Source organism: Nicotiana attenuata, chromosome 1 (genome assembly GCF_001879085.1).
Source record: "Nicotiana attenuata strain UT chromosome 1, NIATTr2, whole genome shotgun sequence".
Classification (NCBI taxonomy): domain Eukaryota; kingdom Viridiplantae; phylum Streptophyta; class Magnoliopsida; order Solanales; family Solanaceae; genus Nicotiana; species Nicotiana attenuata.
In genome coordinates, this window is record NC_031989.1 from 77,947,640 (window position 1) to 77,975,358 (window position 27,719).

Below are 27,719 nucleotides of genomic sequence, written 5' to 3' on the forward strand. Positions count from 1 at the left end.
AACCTCCTAAGTTCGAAATGTTTGATGGAACAGGAGATCCCAGAGTCCACCTGAGGACCTATTGCGATAAGCTAGTGGGGGTCGGAAGAGATGAGAAGATCCGTATGAAGCTCTTCATGAGGAGCTTAAAGGGAGATGCACTATCCTGGTACATCAGTAAAGACCCCAAGAAATGGACGAGTTGGGTAGGTATGGCATCGGACTTCATGGATAGATTCCGGTTTAATACAAAGAACGCACCAGATGTATTCTACATACAGAATTTGAAGAAGAAACCCACCGAAACATTCCGCGAGTATGCTACTCGTTGGAGGTCAGAAGCTACAAAGGTCAGGCCGGCCCTAGAAGAAGAGCAAATGAATAGATTCTTCGTCCGGGCTCAGGATCCCCAATATTACGAGAGGTTGATGTTGATCGAGGGTCAAAAGTTCTCTGATATCATCAAACTCGGAGAAAGAATCGAAGAGGGCATCAAGAATGGTATGGTTACAAATCTTGAAGCATTGCAAGCCACCAATAGGGCTTTACAAACTGGTGGCGCGTCCAAGAAGAAAGATGTAAGTGCCGTGATGGTCGCACAGGGAGCCAAAACACCACCAAAATACCACACTTACCTATCGCCTCCACTTACATATCAGCCCATCCCGAATTACCAAGCACCCGGACCCTCTTATCCACCTCCCGTTTACCAATCCTCTCTACCTCTCACATATCAACCCACCTCACCCAGATACTCTCAACCAGCACCTGTTTACCAAGCTTATAACGCTCAACCCTCTCACTATCAATCACCTCCCACTCGTCAAAATTTTCCGAGACCCAGACCAAATTTTGACCGTAAACCTCCCAGACAATACACAACCATCGCAGAACCAATTGACCAGCTATATGAAAGACTTAAAGCTGCTGGTTACGTCACTCCTATCCCAGCCAAAGCTCCAGAAAATCCCTCCTAGTGGGTCAACCCCAACAAGACCTGTGCGTATCACTCCGGCATGAAGGGACACACCCTTGACGAGTGTCGTTCATTGAAAGATAAGATTCAGACCCTGATCAACAATAAGGTCATTGTAGCAAAGGAGCCCGCTCCTAATGTTCATAACAACCCCCTGCCTGGGTGGAGACATTCATATGATCGAGATCGAGGATGATTGGCACCCCAAAGGGTCAATAGGTTTGATTGCTGAAGGGGATGAACCAAAGAAGCCAGCGGTTACCCTTAACCCAATTGTTATGTAGAATCAGCCCTCCTTGGACGACGAAGTAAATATGTCTATACCTCTTGAATTTGAAGCGCCTCCCTCTGCAAAGGTGCCCGGACCAATCGAGGTTGAATTTGGAGTTCCAAAGGCACCTACACCCTTTGAAGTTGCTGTGTTACCACCAAGGGTGCCTATTCCGGTGGCAATGACTGACATAACACCATTCCACTCAAATGCCATACCATGAGATTACACTGCCGAAGCTAGGAGGAAAGGAAAAACAAAGACAGGAGAAACGATTGCCGCACAAGGGATGACTAGAACAGGGAGGGTCTACACCCAGAGCACCTAGCCAAATCCGGTAAGCAAGCCCCGGGACGTCCCATTGAGACAGGACCCAATGATCTTTGGAGGAAAACACAGGCTAAGGAGTACTCAGTCGTTGAACAGCTGAACAAAACACCAGCACAGATATCTATCCTGGCTCTTCTACAGAGTTCAGACGCTCACAAGAATGGCTTAATGAAGATATTAAGCGGAGCCTATGTGCCCAGCAATATAACCGGGGGTGAAATGGCGAATATGGTGGGGCAAGTGTTGGAGAGCCATAAAATAACCTTCCACGAAGATGAGTTGCCGCTAGAAGGTTTGAGCCACAACAAAGCACTGCACATCACCGTGCAATGTGAAGATTATTTCATCACTAGAGTCCTGATTGATGGAGGATCAAGCCTCAACATCTGTCCGCTGATAACTCTCAGAACCTTAGGAAAAAGCCTGCATGAGATCAAAGATGGGGCTATCAATGTCAAAGCCTTCGATGGATCCCAGAGATCTACTATTGGAGAAATCAGCCTGTGCTTGCAAATGGGGCCAACATGGTTCGACGTCGACTTCCAAGTGATAGACGTCCCGGCATCCTACAACTTGCTGTTGGGACGCCCCTGGATCCACGCTGCCGGAGTCGTAGCATCAATCCTGCATCAGGCGGTAAAGTTTGAATGGAACCACCAAGAGGTGATCATTCATGGCGATGGTAGTAACCCCATATATAGTCGCCAAACAATCCCAATGATCGGGGGCAGAAGGAGAATAGGCGGAGAGACATACCACCACATCGAAAGGGTCAACGCTGTAGACAAAGACAAGTGGTGGGACAACAAGATCGAAAGTATCCTGAATTGGTGTGGGTACGAGCCTGGAAAGAGACTTGGTAAAAATCTTCAGGGGATCACTAAGCCCATCAAACTGAAGAAGCATGGCACTACCTTTGGCTTAGGGAATGTTTATACTTGGAAGGAATTCCAGAACTGGTCGCCACCATGGCGCGGCCCCTACTATCCATTGGAGTTTCCGATACCTAGCCTGAAGCAGACCTTCCAGCCAGCAGATACTATATATGGGTCAGAAGAAGATGAAGCGTTGGCGGCCATGAAGAATTTGTTCCTGGAGGATGATGATATGGACTGCTGTGTTCTTTTTGAGGAGGAAGGGGAGGAAGGCCCTTCCGTACAAGCTATAAGCAGGGAGACCGCCTCAGCAACTAGTCAATTAGGACCGTTAGAGCCCGGAGGGTTTCGGGGTAGCAAGGCTAAACAAAAGCAGCATGCATCGCATTTTACTTTACTAGTTGATTTTCTTCCCGCATTGTCTTTAATTTCGAAAAGAGCTCCGATGTTTCAAACAGCTTTGAATTTAATCAAAGCATTTCAGTTTATCATATATATCTCGCTTATTATTTTCTCTATCATTTACTCTATTTTATACAACATTACTATTACTTATCTTGACGATGAACCAATGACTGTGACTTGTAACGAAACAACACAACAAAAGGACATAGACTCAGAAGAAGATGAAATACCTGAAGAGGTCGTCAGAGAGGTTGAGAATTTTGAGAATAGACCTAAGTCCAACCTGGAAGAAACTGAGGTCATTAATTTGGGAGATATAGAGAACGTCAAAGAAACTCGCATCAGTGTTCACTTGTCGCCATCAGAAAGGGAAAAGTATACGGAATTTTTAAAAGAATATGAGGACATATTCGCCTGGTCGTATGATAATATGACTGGTCTCAGCACGGCCATTGTAGCTCACAAACTGCCAACAGATCCAGCCTGTCCGCCGGTAAAGCAGAAGCTCAGGAAATTCAAGCCCGACATGAGTTTGAAAATCAAAGAAGAGGTTACTAAGCAAGTCAAAGCTAAGGTTCTCAAGGTGGTAGAGTATCCGACATGGTTAGCCAACATCGTGCCGGTACCAAAGAAGGACGGGAAGGTTAGAATCTGTGTCGACTACCGAGATCTCAACCGGTCCAGTCCCAAAGATGACTTCCCCTTGCCAAACATACACATTCTATCGACAACTGCGATAAGCNATACACAAGGAGATCGAGGTATATGTGGACGACGTCATCATCAAATCCAAGAAAGCCACTAATCATATGGAAGATTTGAGAAGGTTCTTCAACAAGCTGAGAAGGTATAATCTGAAAGTGAATCCCGCCAAATGTGCATTCGGGGTTCCTGCCGGAAAACTACTGGGTTTCATGTGAGCCGTCGAGGGATAGAATTGGACCCGTCAAAGGTCAAAGCCATTCAAGAATTTCCACCGCCAAAGAACAAGAAAGACGTGATGAGTTTCCTGGGGAGACTCAACTATATCAGCCGGTTCATATCTCAGTCCACAGTCATTTGTGAACCCATCTTTAAAATGCTAAAGAAAGACGCTGCTACTAGATGGACCGAAGATTGTCAGAAAGCCTTTGACAGAATCAAGGAATACCTGTCAACGCCGCTAGTCTTGGTTCCTCCCGAGCCAGGAAGACCTCTATTGCTTTACCTTGCGGTACTGGATGGAGCATTCGGTTGTGTTCTGGGACAACATGATGAAATGGGGAGAAAGGAGCAAGCCATCTACTATCTCAGATGGACCCGCTGAAGTATATTTTCCAGAAGCCCATGCCCACCGGCAAGCTCTCCAAGTGGAAAATCTTGTTGAGTGAGTTCGACATTGTTTACGTGACTCAGAAAGCAGTCAAGGGTCAAGCCATAGCAGATCACCTTGCCGAGAATCCCATTGAAGGAGAATACGAACCACTGAAAACGTATTTTCCTGACGAAGAAGTATCCTTTATAGGAGAAGATATTACAGAATCCTACGATGGTTGGAGGTTGTTTTTCGACGGAGCCGCAAATTTCAAAGGAGTTGGCATAGGGGCAGTCCTAATATCAGAAACCGGCTAGCACTACCCGGTATCCGCCAAGCTCAGGTTCCCTTTCGCAAATAATATGGCCGAATACGAAGCCTGCATCCTGGGGCTCAAGATGGCCATTGACATGAACATTCAAGAGTTACTAGTGATCGGGGACTCAGACCTGCTCATACATCAAGTTCGAGAAGAATGGGCCACCAAAAACTCTAAGATACTTCCCTACCTGCATCACATACAGGAGTTGAGGAAAAGATTCATAAAGACAGAATTCAGCACGTCCCCAGGGTCCAAAACGAGTTCGCTGACGCATTAGCCATATTATCATCCATGATCCAGCATCCAGACACAAATTTCATTGATCCCATCCCAGTAAAGATTTATGATCAGCCAGCTTATTGTGCTCACGTTGAGGAAGAAGTAGACGGAAAACCATGGTTCCACGACATCAAGTACTTGACAACAGGGGAATATCCAGAACTTGCCAACGCCACTCAAAAGCGCACGCTCCTGAGATTATCCAACAACTTCTTTCACAGCGGAGGAATCCTGTATAAGAGGACTCCTGATTTGGGTTTGCTAAGGTGTGTCAAAGAAAAAGAAGCATCCAGACTATTGGACGAAGTGCATGCAGGGACATGCGGGCCGCACATGAATGGTTTTGTCTTAGCAAAGAAGATACTCCGAGCAGGGTATTTTTGGATGACTATGGAAACAGACTGTATCCAGTATGTTCGCAAGTGCCATCGCTGTCAGATACATGCAGACATGATAAAGGTGCCTCCAAACGAGCTTACTGCAACAAGCTCACCATGGCCATTTGCCGCCTGGGGGATGGATGTCATTGGACCTATCGAGCCTGCCGCATCAAATGGGCACAGATTTATCCTGTTGGCAATCGATTATTTTACTAAATGGGTTGAGGCAGCGTCATACAAAGCAGTGACTAAGAAAGTTGTGGCAGACTTCGTCCGTGATCGTATTGTTTGCCGATTCGGGGTTCCAGAATCAATCATCACTGATAATGGTTCCAATCTCAACAGCGACGTTATGAAAGCAATGTGTGAGGCATTCAGGATCAAACATAAGAACTCTACAGCCTACAGGCCTCAGATGAATGGTGCCGTGGAGGCAGCCAACAAGAATATCAAGAAGATACTAAGGAAGATGGTCGAAAGTCACAAACAATGGCATGAGAAGTTATCATTCGCTTTACTGGGATACCGCACCACAGTCTGCACATCGACCGGAGCAACTCCCTACATGTTGGTCTATTGTACAGAGGCGGTCATCCCCGCCGAGGTAGAGATTCCCTCCTTAAGGATAATACAAGAAGTAGAGTTGGACGACGCAGAATGGGTAAAAGGTCGCTACGAGCAGTTAGCCCTTATAGATGGGAAAAGGATGAATGGAGTTTGCCACGGTCAGTTGTATCAGAATAGAATGTCCAGATCCTTCAACAAAAGAGTCAAGCCAAGGAAGTTTACACCAGGGCAGCTGGTGTTGAAGAAGATATTCCCGCATCAAGATAAAGCCAGGGGGAAATTCTCTCCCAACTGGCAAGGTCCGTACATGGTTCACCGGGTTCTAACTGGAGGAGCCCTTATCCTTGCAGAAATGGACGGAGAAGTCTAGCCGAAGCCAATCAATTCAGATGCAGTGAAACGATACTATGTGTAACCACTTACGATTTCCTTTATGATGTAATTTGAACTACGCCTGACCTGATTCCCGTTTAAGAGGGGATACGTAGGCAACCCTATGGGTTCGGTCAATTAATAAAATTTCATGTCCCCCTATTATTGGAACTGGGGCAGAATTTTGAGAAGGGCCCTCAAAATTCCGAAGTCAGTCTTCAGCCGCTCATCGCCAGGGATGTCAGCCCAGTGAACTGGGGCAGAATTTTGAGGAAGACCCTCAAAATTCCGAAGTTGATTTTTCATCCGTTCAGCGCAGCCGTCAGAAGTGCCAGCCCAGTAAACTGGGGCAGAATTTTGAGGAGGACCCTCAAAATTCTGGAACAAGAAAGGTTGCAATACTTTGAACCACGTCGCAGTCGTTGGTTCATTTAAACAAAACCATTTTCTACTTACGTTATATTTGTTAAATCATGCATAACTATGATAGCTGCTGTTTAGCGACGCTACCCCAATGATGCACGACGACGGAAGCCACGGAAGAGCGAACTAACCTTTCCCCTTTACAAAACTCACGATTTTCTTTGGATGCAGGCACCCAAGTCACAAAGTTACCAAACATGTTACGCAATCGCATTGAACCGTCGCGCCTATTCGCATTTGTTATCCGCACGCAATGGCCAACAGCCGCAGTATCACGATCAGCTATCAACTAAGAATTTTTTTTTACTATTCGCTTTTATCTTATTGCATAAGGCTACTTTTCTGCCTTCCGAGACTAAGCGTTGTCTCCATCTGCATTTCCTGCATTGCATAAGGCTACTTTTCTGCCTTCCGAGACTAAACGTTGTCTCCATCTGCATTTCCTGCATTGCATAAGGCTACCTTTCTGCCTTCCGAGACTAAACGTTGTCTCCATCTGCATTTCCTGCATTGCATAAGGCTACTTTTCTGCCTTCCGAGACTAAGAATTGTCTCCATCTGCATTTCCTGCATTGCATAAGGCTACCTTTCAGCCTTCCGAGACTAAACGTTGTCTCCATCTGCATTTCCTGCATTGCATAAGGCTACCTTTCTGCCTTCCGAGACTAAGCGTTGTCTCCATCTGCATTTCCTGCATTGCATAAGGCTACCTTTCTGCCTTCCGAGACTAAGCGTTGTCTCCATCCTGCATTACCCGCATAAGGCTATCTTTCTGCCTTCCGAGGTTAAGCTCTAACTCCACTTGCATGGCTGAAATATCGCCACCTCATCTTTCCTGCATGGCTGAAATATCGCCACTTTATTTCTCTTGCATGGCTGAAATATCGCCACCTTTTACTTACGTCCTGCAATCGGCTGAAATATCGCCATTTACATTTTTTTGTATCGGCTGAAATATCACCAAACTTTATTTAAATTCTACATCGGCTGAAAGATCGCCAGATCATATCTAAAATTTCCACCATCATCTATACCTATGTTTTCGGTCGGCTGAAATATCGCCATTTACATTCTTTTTGTATCGGCTAAAATATCGCCAAACTTTATTTAAATTCTCTATCGGTTGAAATATCACTATTTACACTTTTTGCATCGGCTGAAATATCGCCAGACTATTATTTAAATTCTCCATCGGCTGGAACATCGCCTGTTTATTTAAATTTCTGTCGGCTGAAATATCGCCATTTACATTTCTTTGCATCGGCTTAAATACCGCCAAATCTTGCATCTCATGGGCTTAAATACCGCCAAACTGTCCAAAGGCGTCATCGTTCGGAGGCATCATCCTCATAGCCCGAGAACACCATGCCATGGCTCGAGGACCCCACTTTATATCCTGCACATCATTATTCAAAGGCATCATGGTTCGGAGGCACCATCATCATGGCCCGAGAACGTCATCTCATAGCCTGCGAATCCCTTAATTTTGCGTTTCATGGCCCAGGACATCATGGTCTAAGGACGTCATCCTAACCGTCCGAGGACAACATTCATGGTCCAATGGGAACTTGCATCACGTTTACGTTTATGCACGATATACGCCTATATTGCATTTGCAGGTACACCGGCTAGCAAACGGCCGTCTCAGCAGGAGCGATCCCGCTCCGGTTCCCGCAGCCCATCCGACTCCAAACACCCTTTCCAAACCTAAGCATCGCGTCCGTTCCTTTTCGAATCTCCATCGACATACTCCGTCAATGGTTCCTGAACTACGTACGACCTGATTCCTGTAAAACCAGAGCTCGGTCAAAGTTCTTTCCAATCGCCGATCCGGTCAAAATTGGCCATCTTGTCTTTACCCGACAACTCTTTCATCCTCCTCGGGTAAAGAGGGGCAGCTGTTGATACCCAATTTTTCCCTATGTATTTTTCGTACCCAAAATACTTCCAAAATAGCATATTTGTGCATATATAAGCACACCCATGAGTTTTGATATTTTTTGATGATTTTTAAACCAATTTATTGCCTATTTTTATACCATAAAATCCAATAATTATTCCCAAAATTTGCCATTTTGGTGAACGATTTATTTTATTCTCATATTTACATCAAAACATAGCTAACATGATTTTTGCATATTTTAAAAAAATTCATTTGGTATTTTTAAAACCAAATTGCATATAATTGCAATACTAGCCTCTTTAAAGATTCAATTGTAATTATATTTATAAAATTGACTCCAGTATTTTTAATTTGATAATTATGTATCATTAATCATTTAATCACATTTGATTTATTTCCAGAAATTATTTTGCTATTTTTTATAAATTAAAACAAGAGAAAAGTGGCTATTTAAGAGTTAGCCCTTTGCATTTCAATTTTAGCCCGAAATTAACCTCAATCTTAAGCCCAAATCAGACCCAAAATTCCCTACCCAATTTCTTAATTAACCCGACCCACGGCCCGTTTATTTTTACCCGCCCGGCTCCCTTTGATCCAGGCCGTTGATCAAACTGATCAACGGCCACCACATTTCCTCCTTACCATTTTAATTCCCAAACGACCCTAACCCTATCCCCATTCTCCAAATCCGCCGCCTCTGGTTCCTCTCGTCTCTCTTGAACCCTCTCAACCTCTGAAACCCTAATATCCACCTACCTCCAGAATCCATGGCTAATCTAGCCATGGACAACCTCTACCCACCATCTCCTGCTCTCACACGCTTGCTCATTGATGATTCGAGGCTAGACTTCGAAGGTCTTCATCCAGACCCTGGCCGGTTCGAGTTTCTTTGGCCGTTTCCGGATTTGCTCCGGCGTATCTCATCCTCTCGGGCCTGGATTTGACCTTGCTAGCTCAGAACCATTCTCGAGACTTCCAAGCCTTCTCGTCCTTTTGGGTTCTCAAAAACCCTAGCCTAATCGAGGTTCCTTTTTCGCTTATTCGTCTAGATCTATGCTAGATCTATGCTGTGTGTGCCATTTTAGAGTTTTTCCCCAATTTTCCCTTTTCAAAACTATTCGAATCCTATTTTTAGGGTTTTCTAAATGTTTCCGATTCTTTTACTCTTTTTATGTGTGTTCATGCTCGTTGTTTTATTCCTTGCTATGTTCAAGCCTGCTCTTGTGTTTCTTACTGGATCTTTTACGGAGATTCTTTTACCACTTTTGTTCACATGTTAGCCTAGGTTATTGACTCGCGTTTGCTTATGTGTTTAAGCTCATGCTTTGATTTTGTTTCTGAGTTCTGTTGATCATGCTCTTGCCTACCTTCGTCTTAAAACTCGTAATTTCCTCTTACTTCTGTTTGTGCATATCTGCCTATCTCTGTGACTTTGAACGATTCCCTCACCTCCGACTCCATGTGAAACCCTATGATTTGGGGGGTTTTCTTTTCTTTGAAGTGAAAGACACTAGGGTTTCACTCTGAAACCCTAGGTTTACAGACTCATGACGAGTCTGTAATCGAACTTGTGAACTTATTTGCCTATGATTATGGAAAAAACCCTCATTTTTCTTCTTTGTTTGAACTGCATGCTTATATATAAGCTTCCCTTTCAAAGTTTTATTTTCGAAATTCCTTTAAATCAGGCTAAGAATTTTATCACTAATTTCTCTTGATTGAACCTCTTTTAACTTACTGATGTTTTCCTTAAATAATTGATCCTGTATCTTCTGTGATCTTGTACCAACGTTTGAATTATTTACTTCCTTAATTATCTCAGTCTCTTTGTGATTTACAACTGGAGCCGAGATCCTTTGATTGATTTTTAAACTTATACCTTATTCTTACTACTGTGCCCTCTTTCCTTAAATATCCAATTGTGTATGTGACCTTATTTGTGCACCATATGGTCTCTTTACCTTAATTTAGCCTTAATAAACTGATTCTCTCTTCCTTCTTAGCCGTCTGAAGTAGACCCTTAATTAAAGGAGTCTGTCTACCCTAATTGATACTAATTTGATTAGTTTCTATGTTTATACCTTTGTGCCTGCCTCACCTGTTTTCAAAACTATATAAAGGGCTCAGCCCTCCCCTTTTCAAAAGGACAGGAACAACGAGTAAGTAACAATCAAGCAATAATAGGCAATCTGCTTTCTACTCCCTTCTTCTCTCAAATACACAGACCAGTTCTGTGTACTTCTCCTCTTTGCTTTCTGAAATACCCTTTAAGCTCTCCTTGAATCTTCAAGTGTTCTGCTGAAAACCTGAGTTGTTTCTGCTGCTTGCTTGCTGTGGTTACTCTGCTATTCTCTTACTTTGCAACTGGTATGTCCATCTTAGTTTAAATACTGCTCCTTCACTATGTGTTTCACATCCTAGTTCTGTTATGCTTTCCTTTACTGTTTTTCTGCAACTTTGTGATTATTGTTCCTATGTGAATCCCCTTACCCTTTACCCTTTGTATGTGAGTTATGGTTCAGGGCATAACAGGACTCCAATTTGCTGTCTATGATCCTGAACTGGATTCTTTGAATCCCAAACTCAATCAATGCCCATTCCCTTTTTCCCTTTTATGTGTCTGAGCCCTGGACTGGGGTCTGATAGTGTCCTAATCACTATCTAGACTTTGGTCTGACCTTCAAAAGGTCTGCTCCTAACTTGTTCAACCAAACAAGTGGTCAGGGGTGTGCCAGCCTACTTTGTAGCTAGGTATGACCACCACCTGTCATGGCTCCCCAATTCCCCTTTCACTTTGTCACTTACTCTTAGCTATAAGTTCGCCCCTCTCTTGCAAGCCATGCTTTGGGACCCCTGAGCTCCCTCTGAACTTGATGCATGAGAGCTGGCTCTTCCACACTGCACTATTCTAATTCTGATAGTATCCTGGGTGTAAGCAATGCCTGGAATCCTGAGATTCCTTGGATTTTTTGAAACACCTTGGATAAAGAGAAGGCTTTGGAAATCTGGAATCCCGGAAGTGGCTCAATCGCATGTTATTAGACATTAAGGTTGAATTAGGCTACTCGATCTAGCTGTTAGCTTTTGATGTATCTTTTAATTTCCAGTTTGATCATTGGATTGTAATAATTTTGTTATGAAAACTCGGGGAGTATAGTAAAAGGTGTGGGAGGGGTCTTTACTTTTCTTGCGTCCAAGGGGTAGAAATCATGAGTTAGGATTTTTATTCAAACTAGAAATCCGGCCTATAGGGTCTTTAATACTGATTCAATCAAATAGAGACCATGCCTATAGGATATAACGCTTAACTTTACCGCAAAATCACCTAGAAAGCATGTCTATAGGATTTAACATTCATGTTCTGTAATGACACATATAGAGATCATGTCTATAGGCTCTTGCATTTCTGCATATACAAATGTCATTAGGCAAACCGTTTATAGGCTCAATAACAAAGTTGCATATAGACATCATGTGTATAAGACTCCTATTAATGTCATGAAAGGGTGTTAAAATTGGTAAACGTATAGAAAGCATGCCTATAGGAAACCTCGTCTTTAATAGCATCATTCGTTCTTAAGCAGTATCGATTGCTGGAACTAGTGTCTTTACTAAAACTGGTAATTTTCTACTTCTGAAACCCGCTAAAATTGGTAAACCTTTTTCCTATAACCAATCTGCACTCCCCCGAAACTCGTAAACCTTTTAATCAGTCTACATCTTTTCTGAAACAACTGGTAACTCTTTTCTAAAATCGGTTTGCATCTTTTCTCTTTGTTTAAACTGATAATTCTTTTTCTAAAATCAACTTGCATCTTTTCTAAAACTACTGGTAACTCTTTGCATCTTTTTTCCTGAAATTAATAGATCCTACACCTAGGTTTTTATTTCAACTCATAAATAAAGGTTGGCTAATTAATGAATTTGGTCAGTCCCTAACAACTGTATCCGAGTTGCCAAATGCAGACTCTCTGTTTAAATACATGTGTTGAACCAACCCATTCGCTGCTTAATTTAATCTAAGACCAAATCAGTATTTGTCAAGGCATGCTAAACTAAATGATTGTTTGACTTCTGGGGTTAATTTGAGCCTTGTATGCTTGCTTGTCCTCCCCTTCTACTTGATACTTATTTTGAATGTCGAGCTAGAATTTTATCCTTTAAACTCCACAAAGGCGCCCATCCCTTTCTTCCCCTTTAGGATTAGAAGTCCTTATACCCCGGGACTAATAGGATTGGAATGGGTAGTAGCATGCGATAAGTAAACGATACCGTTCCACGCTTTAATACCTTAACGGGGTGGGAAGGGTAGACATGGAGATGATGATTACACGATAACACTCCGCGTACAACTGAGTACCAGTGTTGTGCGAATGATCCATGTAATGTATAAACCTAGGAACCCTTTCTCCTTCTTTATTAGTTTAACAAAATTTTTCTGAATCTTTAAAGCTATTGCATTTTCAATTTCTGCTTCTCGCATGATCTTTCGGATTATTTGCACTAAGTACTTGACCTTTTCCTCTACTCGCACGTTTTTTAACAAAAATTGCTCCTTTAAAATTCAGCACTTCTTTTAACCTTTTGTGCTTCTTGTACTTGTTTATTTACATTTACATCTAAAGTCATAATTGTAGCATGGCCGGGAACCACACTAGTGGATCTTGAGAGGTGCCTAACACCTTCCCCTCGAGATAATTTCAAGCCCTTTCCCAAAACTCTGGTCTGCATCTTTAATTCTTCTAAAAGTGTCCTAATGCACTATAATCATTAGGTGGCGACTCTCCAAACTCTCAAAAAACCCAATTCCCAAAGTGGGAAAAGAGTTGTCTTCCCAAATGTCGTGAACCTGATTCCGCGAGGAAAAAAAAGGGGGCGTTGACAAGGATCAGGAAAAAACTTCTTTCATAACGAACTTTGGAAAATATTGCTATAATGTGATGCTTGTTGGGCTTAAGAACGTCGGAGGCAGTTTCCATAGGCTCGTTAACAAAATGTTTCAAAATCAGATAGGAAAAACAATGTAGGTATACATTGATGACATGTTAGTCAAGTGTCTGAATGTTGGAGATTATTTGAAACACCTCCAAGAGACTTTCGACATCCTGAGGAAACATAACATGAAACTCAACCAGAGAAATGCACGTTCGGGATTGGTTCCGGTAAATTCTTGGGGTTCCTGGTCTCGTAAAGAGAGATCGAGGTAAATCACAATAAAATCAAAGCTATCAAGGACATTCCGGACCAATTGACAAATGTGAACAAAGTACATAGGGTGACAAGGAGGTTAGTGGCTCTGAGCAGATTCATCTCTAGATCCTTAGAGAAGTGCCATCACTTCTTTTCACTACTAAAAAAGAAGAATGATTTTGAATGGACTCCAGAATGCCAATAGCTATTGAAAGACCTAAAAGTTACCTATCCAGCCGCGTGTTACTATCAAAACCGGGGAAAGGCGAGCTGTTAATATATCTAGCGGTCACGGAAGTAGTGATAAGTGTCGTTTTAGTCATAGAGGAAGAGGTATGCACTTTTCCATTTATTATGTTTGTAAAATACTGTCGGGAGTGGATACTCGCCATCTACACCTCGAAAAGCTGGCTTTAGCTCACGTAGTCGCCTCTCGAAAGCTTAGGCCTTATTTTCAGTGCCACCCGATAGTTGTTTTGACAATCTTTCCCTTAAGGAATATCCTTCACAAGCCTGAGTTGCCAGGCTATTTGGCTAAATGGGCAGTCAAAATTAGTGAGTTCGACATTGAGTACAAACCCTGGACTGCGATCAAGTCAAAGGTTTTTGCCGACTTTGTGGATGATTTCTGTCCTGGATTAATGTTATTGGATGATAAGGAAGCAGTGCTGGTGTAGAAAATAACATCGAGAGTTTGGACCTTGTTTTACAGATGGAGCTTCCAATGTAAAAGGGTCCGATCTCGGGATAGTTCTAGTGACGCCCTTGGGAGAAATCTTAAGGCAAGCCGTTAAAACTGTTACGATAACTAACAACGAAACCAAGTATGAGGCTTTTGTTGCAGAACTTGAACTGGTTCGGGGACTCGGCTCCGAGATCATCGATATAAAGTGTGATTCCCAGCTAGTAGTAAACCAAGTATACGTGTTTTTTACACAAAGGAAGAGTGCATGCAACAATATTTGAACAAGGTTCATGCACTGCTTGAACGATTTAGAGATTTGTCAATCATACACATTCAAAGGGAAGAAATGTCACGACCCAAACCGATGGGCCGTGATGAGTACCCGAGTTCTATCTATCGAACACCCCTAAGCATTCGTCTAAGATATAAACATGAAATAAGTGTAGGTCATGCATAATGTATGAAAATATACTACCGATTCATATGAATAACATATGCGGGAAAACATGCCCAAAAGACATATATACATATATATACGGAATACGGTAGGGCGAGCCGACAAGGCCACGCACTATCCAACTATACATGACTATCTATAGACCTCTAATAGAGTGTAAAACTATATAAAGGACGGGACTAGGCCCCGTCATACCCATAAATGTATACAAAAGTATCGAACCAAAAGCCAATAGTAGCTCCGGATCAAATGGAGCACACCAACTCTCACTGAGCAAGGATCCTAAGAAGGGGGGCCGTCAGCCTGTCTACCTACATCTGAGGGCATGAAACGCAGGCCCCCAGGCAATAGGGGTGTCAGTACGAATAATGTACCGAGTATTTAAGGCATAAAAATCAGTATATCAAAGACATGAAAGAAACATGGTAAAGGACTCAATCTGTAAGTCTGAATAGCTCTGTGAATCATGAAATATTTATAATGTCATGCATATGTGTATAAATGTCATATAATGCATAAGTGTATACGTACATAACATCATCAATCCACTAAGGGAAACCCATCATATCATCTCGGCCTCAATGGGCGAAATCATCAACGTATGCCAGATGATCAGGTGGTGGTGCGTATATAACGCCGTAACCTTTCCCCACACCCCATATACATATACTATACGCGTATATAATGCCATTTGGTCAAGTTAATATACATGTATAAATGAATGAAATGCATAATGAAGTAAGTCAATAAGATCTGTCGGAATGTTATGAGACCCAAGAACAGACGATATGATAGTAGGACATGTGGGGAATCAAGAACATAGGCAACCCTAGTACTTCTAAGAATAGAATCATTTGTGAAAGTTGCGTGCTTGCTTGTTTCGAGTATCATATGGGTCATGCCAAAAGGAAAGAAGGGATAACTTTAACATACCTCAAGTCGTCAATGCAATTCAACAACAAGCTTATGACAACTAGCACGCCAACCCTATAACGAAGAATTACATGTACAACTTAGATGGCGCTAGTATATCACGTATCCCAAACGATAACTCTATTCTAAAATCAAATGGGCAGAATTTCCCCTGATTTTACTGCTCCCTCAAGCCTACTATAGGCTATATAACAACACAATACAACAATCAACTTCAAAACAACCTAACTACAATTTGGGACGTTTAATACAACAAACAAAAAACAAATATACCATAGCACACCCAATCAACAAGTTATCAACTAGCCTGGAATTCCAAAGACGAGCGACCAGCCTATTACCCTACCCATGTGGCGTTTCTCCATGCCCTTCATCCTTCCAAACTCCATAAATCAGCAGCACAATAGGCCAACATGAGTGGACTACAAAAGAGTCCACTAAAAGTGAAATAAATCGAACTCACAGCTTCTGATCACCGTCCCGTGAGTTCTAACTATTAGAAAAAAAATTATCAACCTTACTTGATATTTAAAATCTTAAATACAGAAAGTGACATTTTCTTAACTATGAAGTACCTTCCAAAACTCAAACTACAAAGAAAAAGAGAGGCGATATAGCGATACTTACATTGTAGGGATCGTTCTAATGTTATCACTTATTAATTTCGTACCCGAGATATTAATCTTCAGTGAAACCCTAGAAGAGAGCTTAAGGATAAGTTTATGGGTGTTCTCTGGTCGTGTTCTATGGATCAATGATTATAAAGATGACCTAAGACCTATATATATATCAACTATTGAAAAGTCAAAGAGGTGCTAGCTTGACACCCTAGCATTGGCTCATCTTCTGACACTTATATCTTTTTATCCGGATGTCGTATGAATGAACAGTTATGTGCGTTGGAATTTAAATTCCAACACCTTTAATTTGGTATATAATATGTCCCAAGAAGACCTCATATATCACACGAAATGTATTGATCAAAAAGCTTTGTTACAAGGCGAATCTTTCGTCAGTTTTTCCGCAACTTAAATCCAATTTTTCCCAAACTTAATATTTATATCCAAACATCATATATAGTCATATTATGACTTCAAACTTATTTAAATCATGATTAACAAGTCCCATATTCATTATACGTCATCTTGGGATGCACAGGGTGTAACAAGAAAATGTGGAAGTGTCACGACCCAAAACAAGGCTCGATCGTGATGGCACTTATCATGGAACTAGGCAAGCCGACACACTCCCAAACAACTCGATATTTGATTAAAAGATAGATAAAAGCCTTTTTCATACTGAAATTTCATAAAAGAGTTCAACTTGAAAACAAAATGCGGAAATAAATAGCCCGACATCGGGGTGTCACTAAGTCATGAGCAACTACTACATTATTCTTAACAAGACCAACATAGTCTGAGAGTAGCCAAAATACACTAAAGGGAAGATAAAGAAGGAGAAAAGTAGGACTGCGATCGCCAGGCAGCTACCTCGCTATCTCCAATAAAAATCAGCAACTGAAATAGTCAACAATTGCTACCGTTGCCAGAGATACCTAGTTCTGCACACAAGGTGAAGGGGGTAACGTGAGTACACCAACTCAGTAAGTAACAAGTACAAACTATGGACTGATAGGTAGTGACGAATGTAACCTCAACAGGTAGTAGAAATAAACTGTGTAGGAAATGCAGGCATGCTATCAGTTCAAGTATACAGCTCATGCAGTAAAAATAAATACAGATATGAACAATGTGAGATACATAAAAGCTCATATAAATCTACATGCCAATGCACATAATGTATGAAATGCACTATGTGCTCCCACTCTCAAGTGCACAACCACTAGGTACTGCATATGGCCATCGGCCCAGGGAAATCCATCCCGGAACATATACAACACTAATTGCAAGTCATCCAGTACCGAGGAAGAAGGATAATCCAACCTTGAAGAGAAATCCATCTCCAGGTATATATACATACATACTCAACCACTCGGCACCGCATATGGACATCAGGCCAAGGGAAATCCATCTCAGAATATACTCATCCCTGACTATAAGTCACTCGTACCGAGGAAAAAGGGTAATCCAACCCCAAGGAGACATCCACCTCCAAACATCAAAACTTCAGACAAATCCATGTCTAAGGAAATCCATCCCTCAATAATATCATCTGCGCTCACTTGGGGTGTGTTACAGACTCCGGAGGGGCTCCTACAACCCAAGCGCTATCATAACCATCAACATAACCGCTGCGGCGTGCAGCCCGATACCATAATTGTCACTCATAATCAAGATCTCGGTCTCACTCACTCATCACTCTCCAGTCTCACACACGGCTCACAATGCCATGAAAACTAGCCCGGAACAATGATATGATGTGCCAAATAATAACAACTGAGCCTGAGACATGATATGATATGCATGAATAAGACTGAGCACAAAATATCAATGAAACTAATGAGATGACAGATAGAAACGACCACTCGAGTCTCAACAGTATCGGCGTGAATCCCTAACATGATATCTAACATGATTTACAGCTTATTTACTTAATCACATAATAGGAACACGGATATCAACAAGAAAAAGTCACGACACCATAGAATGAACGAGGCCACAATTCTCACGGTGCACGCCCGCACGCCCGTCACTTGGCATGTGCGTAACCTCAACACTAGTCACATAAAACATAGTTCGGGGTTTCGATCCCTCAGAACCAAGTTGGAAAACGTTACTTACCTCAAACCTAGCCAAATCCTACTCCGCGACGCCCTTGCCTCTGGAATCAGCCTCCAAATGTCCCGAATCTAACCAAAAGCAATACAATGCAATCAATATAGGCCAAGGAACCAATTCCACACGAAAAACTATCAATTTAGACGAAAATCCCGAAATTCACCCAAACCCGGCCCCCGAACCCACGTCTTGGAATCTAACAAAAATCATAAACTAGAAAGCCCTTTCACTCACGAGTCTAGCCATACTAAACTCATCAAAATTCGACATCAAATGGTCCCTCAATCCTCAAATCACACTCTCCAAAATCCCAAACCCTAACCCCTCATTTTCACCCCTAATCTTCACTAATTACATGATTAAACAACGAGAAATCATCACATATACGAGTATTAGGGCTCAAGCCACTTACCTTACTGATAAACCCTTGAATTCCTCCTCAAAATCGCCCTCAAAAGATCCAATGCCGACTAAAAATGGTGGAAAATGAACTAAAATTCGCGAAGTCCACAATTTATACATTCTACCCAGAACTTCCGCATCTGCGGTCCACCAGTTGCTTATGCGACGCTGCACCTGTGGAAAATCCATCGCAAGTGCGGTTCTCACTTATGCCCTCAGAACCCACTTCTACGGCCCAATTCTCGCACCTACAATCTCGTAGGTGCGCTCCACTACTCGCACCTGCGACTCCCAGCCAACCTCAGCCTTGGTCGTATCTACGGTCCCTTCTCCACTTCTGGGCTCGCACCTGCTGCCCCCACTCCGCAAGTGCGGTTATGGCAGCTGAGTTCAATCTTCAGCATTCCTCAAATTCCAACCTTGTTCAGTCAACCACCCAAAATCAACTCGAGGCCCTCTGTACCTCTACCAAACATACCAACAAGTCATATATCAACATACAAACTTAGTCGAACCTTCAGAACACTCAAAACAACACCAAAACACCAAATTACCCTCGGATTTAAGCCTAAGAACTTCTAAACTTCCAAATTCCGCAAATGACGCCGAGACCAATCAAATCACCTCCGAATGACCTAAAATTTTACACACACGTTACAAATGGCACTACGGACCTACTCCAACTTCCGGAATTCCATTCTGACTCCGATATCAAATTGTCCACTACCGACCAAAATCGCCAAATTTCCAACTTTTGCCAATTCAAGCCTAATTCTATCACGGACCTCCAAATCACATTCCGAATGCACTCCTAAGTGAAAAATCACCTAACGAAGCTAACGAAACTATCAGAATTCACATCCGATATTGTTTGCATGTAAGTCAACATCCGGTTGAGCTTTTCAACTTAAACTTCTAAATAGGAGACTAAGTGTCTCATTCCACACCGAAACCACCCTGGACCTGAACCAACCGGTATGATATGATGAAATACAGTTGAGGGACACATAAGGGAGTGAAAATGGGGGAAACGGGGCTATAACTCATGAAACGACCAGCCGGGTCATTACAGGAAGCAAATGCATTAGCTAATTTGGGGTCATCTACAAAGATGAAAGGATATGACTCTAGCACTGTCGTTCAACTCCTACATTTGGTATTGGATGTGGATGGTTACTGCAAAGTCAATTCAACTAACCTAGTCTGGGACTGTTAGAATGAGTTCGTCGAATACCTTCGATATAGCAAATTACCCGAAGACCCGAAGGCTTCCCGGGCACTACGAACCAAAGTAGCTCATGACTAGCTAATGGATAGGTAGCTATACAGAAGATCTTACCAAGGACAGTTGGTCCAGTGTCTGGGGGCCTCGGAGGCGGACTACATGATGAGGGAAGTCCACGAACAAATTCATGGAAATCACTCTGGTGCAGATTCGTTAGTTCTAAAGTTGATTAGGGCAGGTTACTATCGACCTCGGATGGAATAGGACACAAAGATGTTCGTTCAGAAGTGGGACAAATGTCAACGCCATGCACAATTGTGCATCAACCAGCAAAACTCTTGCATTCGGTGTTGTCCCCATGGCCATTCATAAAATGGGGAATGGAAATAGTTGGTCCTCTGCCACCGGGACTCAGAAAGGTAAGATTTATTTTAGTTTTAATTGACTACTTTACTAAATAGGTTGAAATAGGTCCTTACCAAAAGATCGGTGAGTGCGAAGTGGTCGACTTCATATGGGACTACATAGTCTACCAATTCAAAATATCGAAAGAAATTGCTTGTGACAACGGACCGCAGTTCAAAGGTTCAAAAGTCACAAAATTTTTGGAAGATTTGAAAATAAAGAGGATTATATTTTCATTGCACCATCCAAGTGCCAACAGGCAAACAGAATAAGCAAATAAAATGATTATCCAGAACCTTAAAAAGAAGCTAGAAACTGTTAAAGGCAAATGGCCCGAAGAGCTACCGGGTGTGTTATGGGCGTAACGGACAACGACGAAATCGAGCACAGGAGAAACACCTTTCTCTCTCGTGTATGGCACGGAAGCTTTGATACCGGTGGAAGTAAGGGGAACCAATTTTATGGGTTTCTCGAACAAACGAAGAAGTAAACAATGAAGCGTTGCTAGTGAGTCTAGAATTACTCGATGAACACAGGGACTTGGCGTATGTGAGGATAGTGGCTCAAAAGCAAAGGATGGAAAGATATTATAATTGCAGGACCTATCTCTGTTATTCTAAAGTAGGAAATGGTTTTGAGAAAACTGACTCAGAACACTCGAGAAGTCAATGCTAGGAAGCTAGGACCAACATGGGAAGGCCCTTACTAAGTTTCAGCTATCACCGGTAAAGGGTCTTATGAATTGGAAAATCAAGATAGAGACAAATTGCCCAGCAATTGGAACGTGACTCACCTCAAAAGGTATTATTGCTGATGGATGTTATCAATACAGAAAGTATGTGTTGCACTTGTTTTCCCTTCGACCAGTTTTGTCCCAATCAGTTTTTTCTGGCAAGGTTTTTAATGAGGCAACAGCGAAAAACATACTACAAAGGGTGCATCATCGGCAAAAGGAAAGAACTTTAGACATCAAGGCACTAAAGCTTTCACATTAATGACAAACGACTATATGGATGGTTAAATAATATTTGGTTCGATGGCATACTTCCTTCCATAACTTAAAAAGAATTATTTAACCATTCATAAATTATTTCCACCGATGAAATAAGACTTCCAGTTTTCGAATTTGTTACACCCCGTACTTTCATGCTAGAATTCGTATTAAGTGAATCAATATAAGACGAGAGTTGAAGGACCTTTACAAATATAATGATGGGATAAAACAAGTTTGGAGGAAGTATCGCGAGGGTTTGAAGGTTAAGAAGCTAATCGAATCCAAGAAAATAAGTTTCATAAAATATCGGCAAGTTGGGAATGTTATAATCCCAATGTACTATGAGTTAAATGGTGATAAACTCGCCCAATTGAATATCTATGAGTCTAGTTTCCAATGCATTAAACCGTTTGCTAATACGACATCCGAGTAGAGAGATATTTGCGTTTTCACGAGATGTCACAACGAGCTCCCTATGGGACCCACTTAGGCGGTTGAGATATCTTAATATATATGTGAAGCCTATAGCCCTTTTTTACTCATTCTTTTTCACTTTCTTCATATCCTAGACACCTTAAAACCATATGTCAAATTTCTCTCATGATCCAAGACCCAAACAAAGGACAAACAACACAAATCAAGTGTCGGGAATCCCTTGGTGCTAGTGAGTTTCTTGTTCTTCTTGTGATTGCTGATTTTGGTATGGTTCCATCTCGTGTGGCGGATTTCTTTAAGTGTTTTAAGTTCTGTAAAATACTCTCCCAAGGTTTTCATATCAATCCTAGGTGATTTCAAGTATTCCAAAGTAATTCTAGTTCGAGAAACCCGAAGTGCTTGCTAGCTTCACTTCCTTGTTCCTGTGGCTACGTGGGAAGAATACTTCGTGGTGAAGAAATATCAAATTGGAGTTTTTCTATCTGTTTAAAGATAAATAACCTCTTATCCTACATGTATTTAAGCTTATCCAAGTTGCGGCTAAGTCGTTGAAACTAGAACTTCTGAGATATCTATCTAAAGGATTGCTAGTAATGTTGTTGTATGGTGGATGGTTTGGGAGGCTTAATATGATTATTATTGATGTTGTTTGGGATGTTTGGTGATTGTTGTAACCCGTGGGAAGTCATATATACAGGGGAGGTGCCGCCTGTTTTATAGTAAAATAGGTTGTGGTCAATATATAATAGTTACGATGCTTAAACGACTATGATAGTATCATTTCTCTTATTGTAGACTAAGGAGACATGACATTTGTGTAGCTTAAGGTTGGGAAGTATATACAAGGTATGTGAGGCTATCCCCTTCCTTCTTTTGCACGTCTCCGATTGTACTTAATGTAACTAACTAGTTTCCAAAGATACTCCACTCTTAGAAGCTAGCAATACTTACGTTGTTTCCTTTCTTATGGAACGATTGATGTTGATGTTACTTCTCTTATTCTTATGTTATCAATGTTGTTGGTATTTCCTGGTTCTAATAATATTCATGATGAAGCGTTAGCCCTAATAATGTATACAGAGGTTACCGACCTTATGTCACACTGAAAGGTTCAGATTGTGATTCCTATGAGTACTGCATGCATTATATATATGTACCTATTTTACTCTATCAAGCCGCGCTATAATCAGCCGAGTACGATAACTATTGTGCAACCACTGATCAGTTGGGTTCTACCGAGACCCATGTGGCCAGGTACGATTCTACCGAGCCTTATGATGGCCGGGTACGTTTTTACCGAGTCCTCTTTGAGGCCGGGCACGATATGATGATGATGATGCTCACTGATGATTGTCACACCCCAAAACCGAGGGGCGCGACCGGCGCTCAACCGAGCAAGCCCGACTGAGCAAGCCTATTAGGTTTCATTCTACCCCAAATTAATTTATGAATAACAAGGAGATGAACTCCATAAATCCTACTTTATGAGCATTACATTGACAATTTTTATCTTTGTCTTTCATTAACAATTCAACCATACTAACCAGATTATTACAATTAATAGATACGAAGGTAACATTCTGCCAAATAACAACATATCTAGTTCAAATTTTCAATACCCGACACCACCCACAACCTGTCTACGGAGCCTCTAAATACAAATAAAGAGTAATATGGAAATGCCGGCAACAAGGCTCCGGCTATACCTCAAAATACAAAGTACATGATAAACAACGGCATAGGACCCCGAAATGAAGATGGGCTCACCAAGTCAGCTGAAAGGGAGATGCGTCACTAGCTGCGACCAACACTGCCTGCTATGGAACCACCTACATCCATTTAAAGATGTAGCGCCCCCGGCAGAAGGGACGTTAGTGCCGTCGAATAGCACTAGTATGTATAACTAAACACCATCTCAATAGAAAGAACTATCATACAAGAACAAAGAAATCATAAGGATTCAACAAAAGCTTTAAACAATTACCACATCATCAAATAAAAGGAATTACATAGCTTTCACATAATTTCCATGCCTCTAGGTTAGGACATTTCGAAACTTTTCATCATCATTCACAATACCACTTCTTTATTGTGCGGAGTCCGATAACGGCCCGATTGGCTAAGCTGCCTCATTTGAGACATATACCTCAATCATTATTCCATTGTCACTTTCAGGGTTCAATATCAACACATTACCACCATGTGTGTAGCATGGCGTCCGATCATGGCCCGATCGGCGAAGCCGCCTTACTAAGGTGTTGTTCCTTTCTCATTAATCATCTCATTTCAATCTTTAGTTCACATATATCAATTCATAGGCACTTAGGGCCACAATTAACACATAATACTTGGCGCTAGGCCACATTTCACAACTCACATTCCACATCACTTTCACTTTCAACATCAAACTTACAATTTAAGATAATGGGCACATACAAGGGCCATTCAAGTTGTAAGCATAGAGAGAGATTCACTTGATTTGGCATAATAATCATGATTTAAACTTGACTTGAAATCTAGGCAATTTAGCATATAGTCCACATTCTTCACATATCACCAATTTATCAAGAATAGCATGTTGAACATATTGGGACACACTTTTCACATATATTCTTGCAACACTAATTCCTTTGAAATAAAAAATACTACGTCAATCAAATTCCGGACTTACAATTTTACATGGACACCATGGGAGCTCAATTTCTAAGAAGAAGGTTTTTTTAGCCATACATACCTTGTTTAAGCTTTCCTTAAGTTACTACAACGTTCCGGAAATTCTAGCAATCCCAATTTACTTTGAGACATAACAAAATTGAACACAAATTAGGAAGGTATTCGTGGTTTCAGCTCATTTTAGCATTTTATCAAATACTAGTTGTGCATCTAGATTTCAAAGCTCTTTTACAAGATTTTCTTCATTATCCAACCCAATCTTTATTTATTTATGTTCAACAATCTTCTCACAAACCTAATTTGTGAATGCATGTATACATAATACTATTACACCCAAGAATTATACCTCAATAATCCCATCTTATACCCAAAACTCGAAATTAAAGTGTAGTATATAGAACCTTACCTCTTAGATGAAGATCTTGTGATTGGTTTCCTTGATTCCTGAAGATTGATGGAAGATTGAATGGTTAGAATGTTAGGCTCCCTCCTTCTCTCTAAAAAATTCCCTTAACTCTCTCTAAAATCATTTGAATATCGCCCCAAATGAAACCCCAAAGCCTATATATTTAAATGGGGTCGAGTCATGAAAATAGGAAGATTAACCCTCCGAATTCGGGTCTGCGGTCGCATAATGGACCGTAGAATGGGTATGGTGGCTGCAGACGCGTCGCAAAACCCGGTGCCCAGAACTGGGCTACACTGGTCCAGTTTGCGACTAGATTTGCTGTCATGCCCCAAAACCGAGGGGCGCGACCGGCGCTCAATCGAGCAAGCCCGACTGAGCAAGCCTATTAGGTTTCATTCTACCCAAAATTAATTCATGAATAACAAGGGGATGAACTTCATAAATCCTACTTCATGAGCATTACGATTACATTGACAATTTTATCTTTGTCTTTCATTAACAATTTAACCATACTAACCAAATTATTACAATTAATAGATACGAAGGTAACATTCTGCCGAATAACAACATATCTAGTTCAAATTTTTAATACCCGACACCACCCACAATCTGTCTACGGAGCCTCTAAATACAACTGAAGGGTATTATGGAAATGCCGGCAACAAGGCTCCGGCTATGCCTCAAAATACAAAGTACATGATAAACAACGATACAGAACCCCGAAATGAAGTGGGGCTCACCAAGTCCGCTGAAAGGAAGATGCATCACTAGCTGCGACCAACACTGCCTGCTATGGAAACACCTACATCCATTTAAAGATGTAGCGCCCCCGGCAAAAGGGACGTTAGTGCCATCGAATAACACTAGTATGTATGAACAAACTTTACTCTAAATAGAATTAAACAATATACAAGTAGAAGACAGTCATGGAAACCAAACAATGCTGCACAGAAATACGGAGAATACAAGTGAGAGTCTCATAGTTTCTTATTTCGTCTTTTCATCCTTTTGATTTATAGTCTCTTAGTGTAAAGTGCCACAATTCATAATGCCACCGTGTCTTTTTACACGGAGTCCGGTCTCGGCCCGACCGGCTAAGCCATCCCAAGTGAGACATCACCAACATCATAATTTATACTTATATTCCCGATGTAAATGCCACCGTGTGTACATCATGCCGTCCGATCTCGGCCCGATCGGCTAAGTCATCTCACTTGGGACATAACATCTTTCAATTATTCCTTATTTCACATTTCTTTCCATTTTCCCATTACATGGCACCACACACCTCTTTATTAGCTTATTTCTTGGCACTTGGATACATTGTTACAATTCAAATATTCAAGTCTTCCCCTTATTTATTCGTTCATATAGTATTATCCTTCATATTGATATGTTCCAACATATGATGAATTGTGCACATAATAGGATAAGCATAAACAATCATGATTCACAACTTCAAGCAACATGGTGAAATGGTAAACAACTAAGACAATTAGGGAACATAATCTTTCGCCTTAACACATTAGAACAAACAATTCAAGTATGATCAAGCAAGGAACACATACCAAATGTACGGTCACTAACGAGATGATTCTACAAAGATTAAAGTTAGCCATACATACCTTGTTTAAGCTTTCCTTAAGTTACTACAACATTTCGGAAATTTTAGCAATCCCAATCAACTTTGAGACATAACAAAATTGAACACAAATTAGGAAGGTATTCATGGTTTCAGCTCATTTTAGCATTTTATCAAATACTAGTTGTGCATCTTGATTTCAAAGCTCTTTTACAAGATTTCCTTCATTTCCCCAACCCAATATTTACTTATTTATGTTCAACAATCTTCCCACAAACCTAATTTATAAATGCATGTATACATAATACTATTACACCCAAGAATCATACCTCAATAATCCCATCTTATACCCAAAACTCGAAATCAAAGTCTAGTGTATAGAACCTTACCTCTTAGATGAAGATCTTGTGATTGGTTTCCTTGATTCTTGAAGATTGATGGAAGATTGAATGGTTAGAATGTTAGGCTCCCTCCTTCTCTCTCTAAAATTCTCTTATCTCTCTCTAAAATCATCAGAATATCACCCCAAATGAAACCCCAAAGCCTATATATTATGATGGGGTCGGGTCATAATAATAGAAAGATTAACCCTCCGAATTCGGGTCTGCGATCGCAGAATGGACCGCAGAACAAGAATGTGGGCCGCAGAATGCATCGCGAAATAGGTGCCCAAAACTGGGCAACACTGGCCCAATCTGCGACAAATCTGCGATCGCAGAGTCAAAAATGCGACATATTTGCGATCGCAGATTCGACACAGGATCACATTTTTTCATCCTTTGGTAATTTGATCATAACTTTGTGTAGGAATGTCCAAATGATGAACGGTTTGAAGCGTTTGAAACTAGACTCGAAGATCTTTCGTATGATAAGTTGTTCATCACATAAAACCTTACATATTTAGATATGCTCGTTTAAAGTGTGGACTTGTGTAAACACATTTGCAATTTTAGCCTATTATGAAATTTTCCGATTTGACTTAGACTTAGGCACCTCCTTGGACCCCAAATTACTTACCATAAGACTTATTCACTTATTTATCAAATCCAATTGATACTCATCATGTTAATAGCAGATAAAATATTATAATTAGCCTGCCTGACACCACGAAATCCTAAATTACTTAGCGAAATTTTCTGGGGCCTTACATTTGCGATCGCTGATCAATTATGCGGACCGCATAATGGTTTTGCGATCGCAGAACTGACACAGGAT

General features: G+C 41.3%; 1 protein-coding gene across 1 annotated transcript in view; it reads left to right on the forward strand.

Moving 5' to 3' along the window:
* LOC109237550 overlaps positions 1 to 14,243 on the forward strand; it is an 18,704-nt gene extending 4,461 nt beyond the window's left edge. Inside the window, exon 2 of the mRNA XM_019403872.1 lies at positions 14,063 to 14,243. Coding sequence (XP_019259417.1) covers positions 14,063 to 14,243 — 181 coding nt within the window. The remainder of the gene's footprint in view (positions 1 to 14,062) is intronic.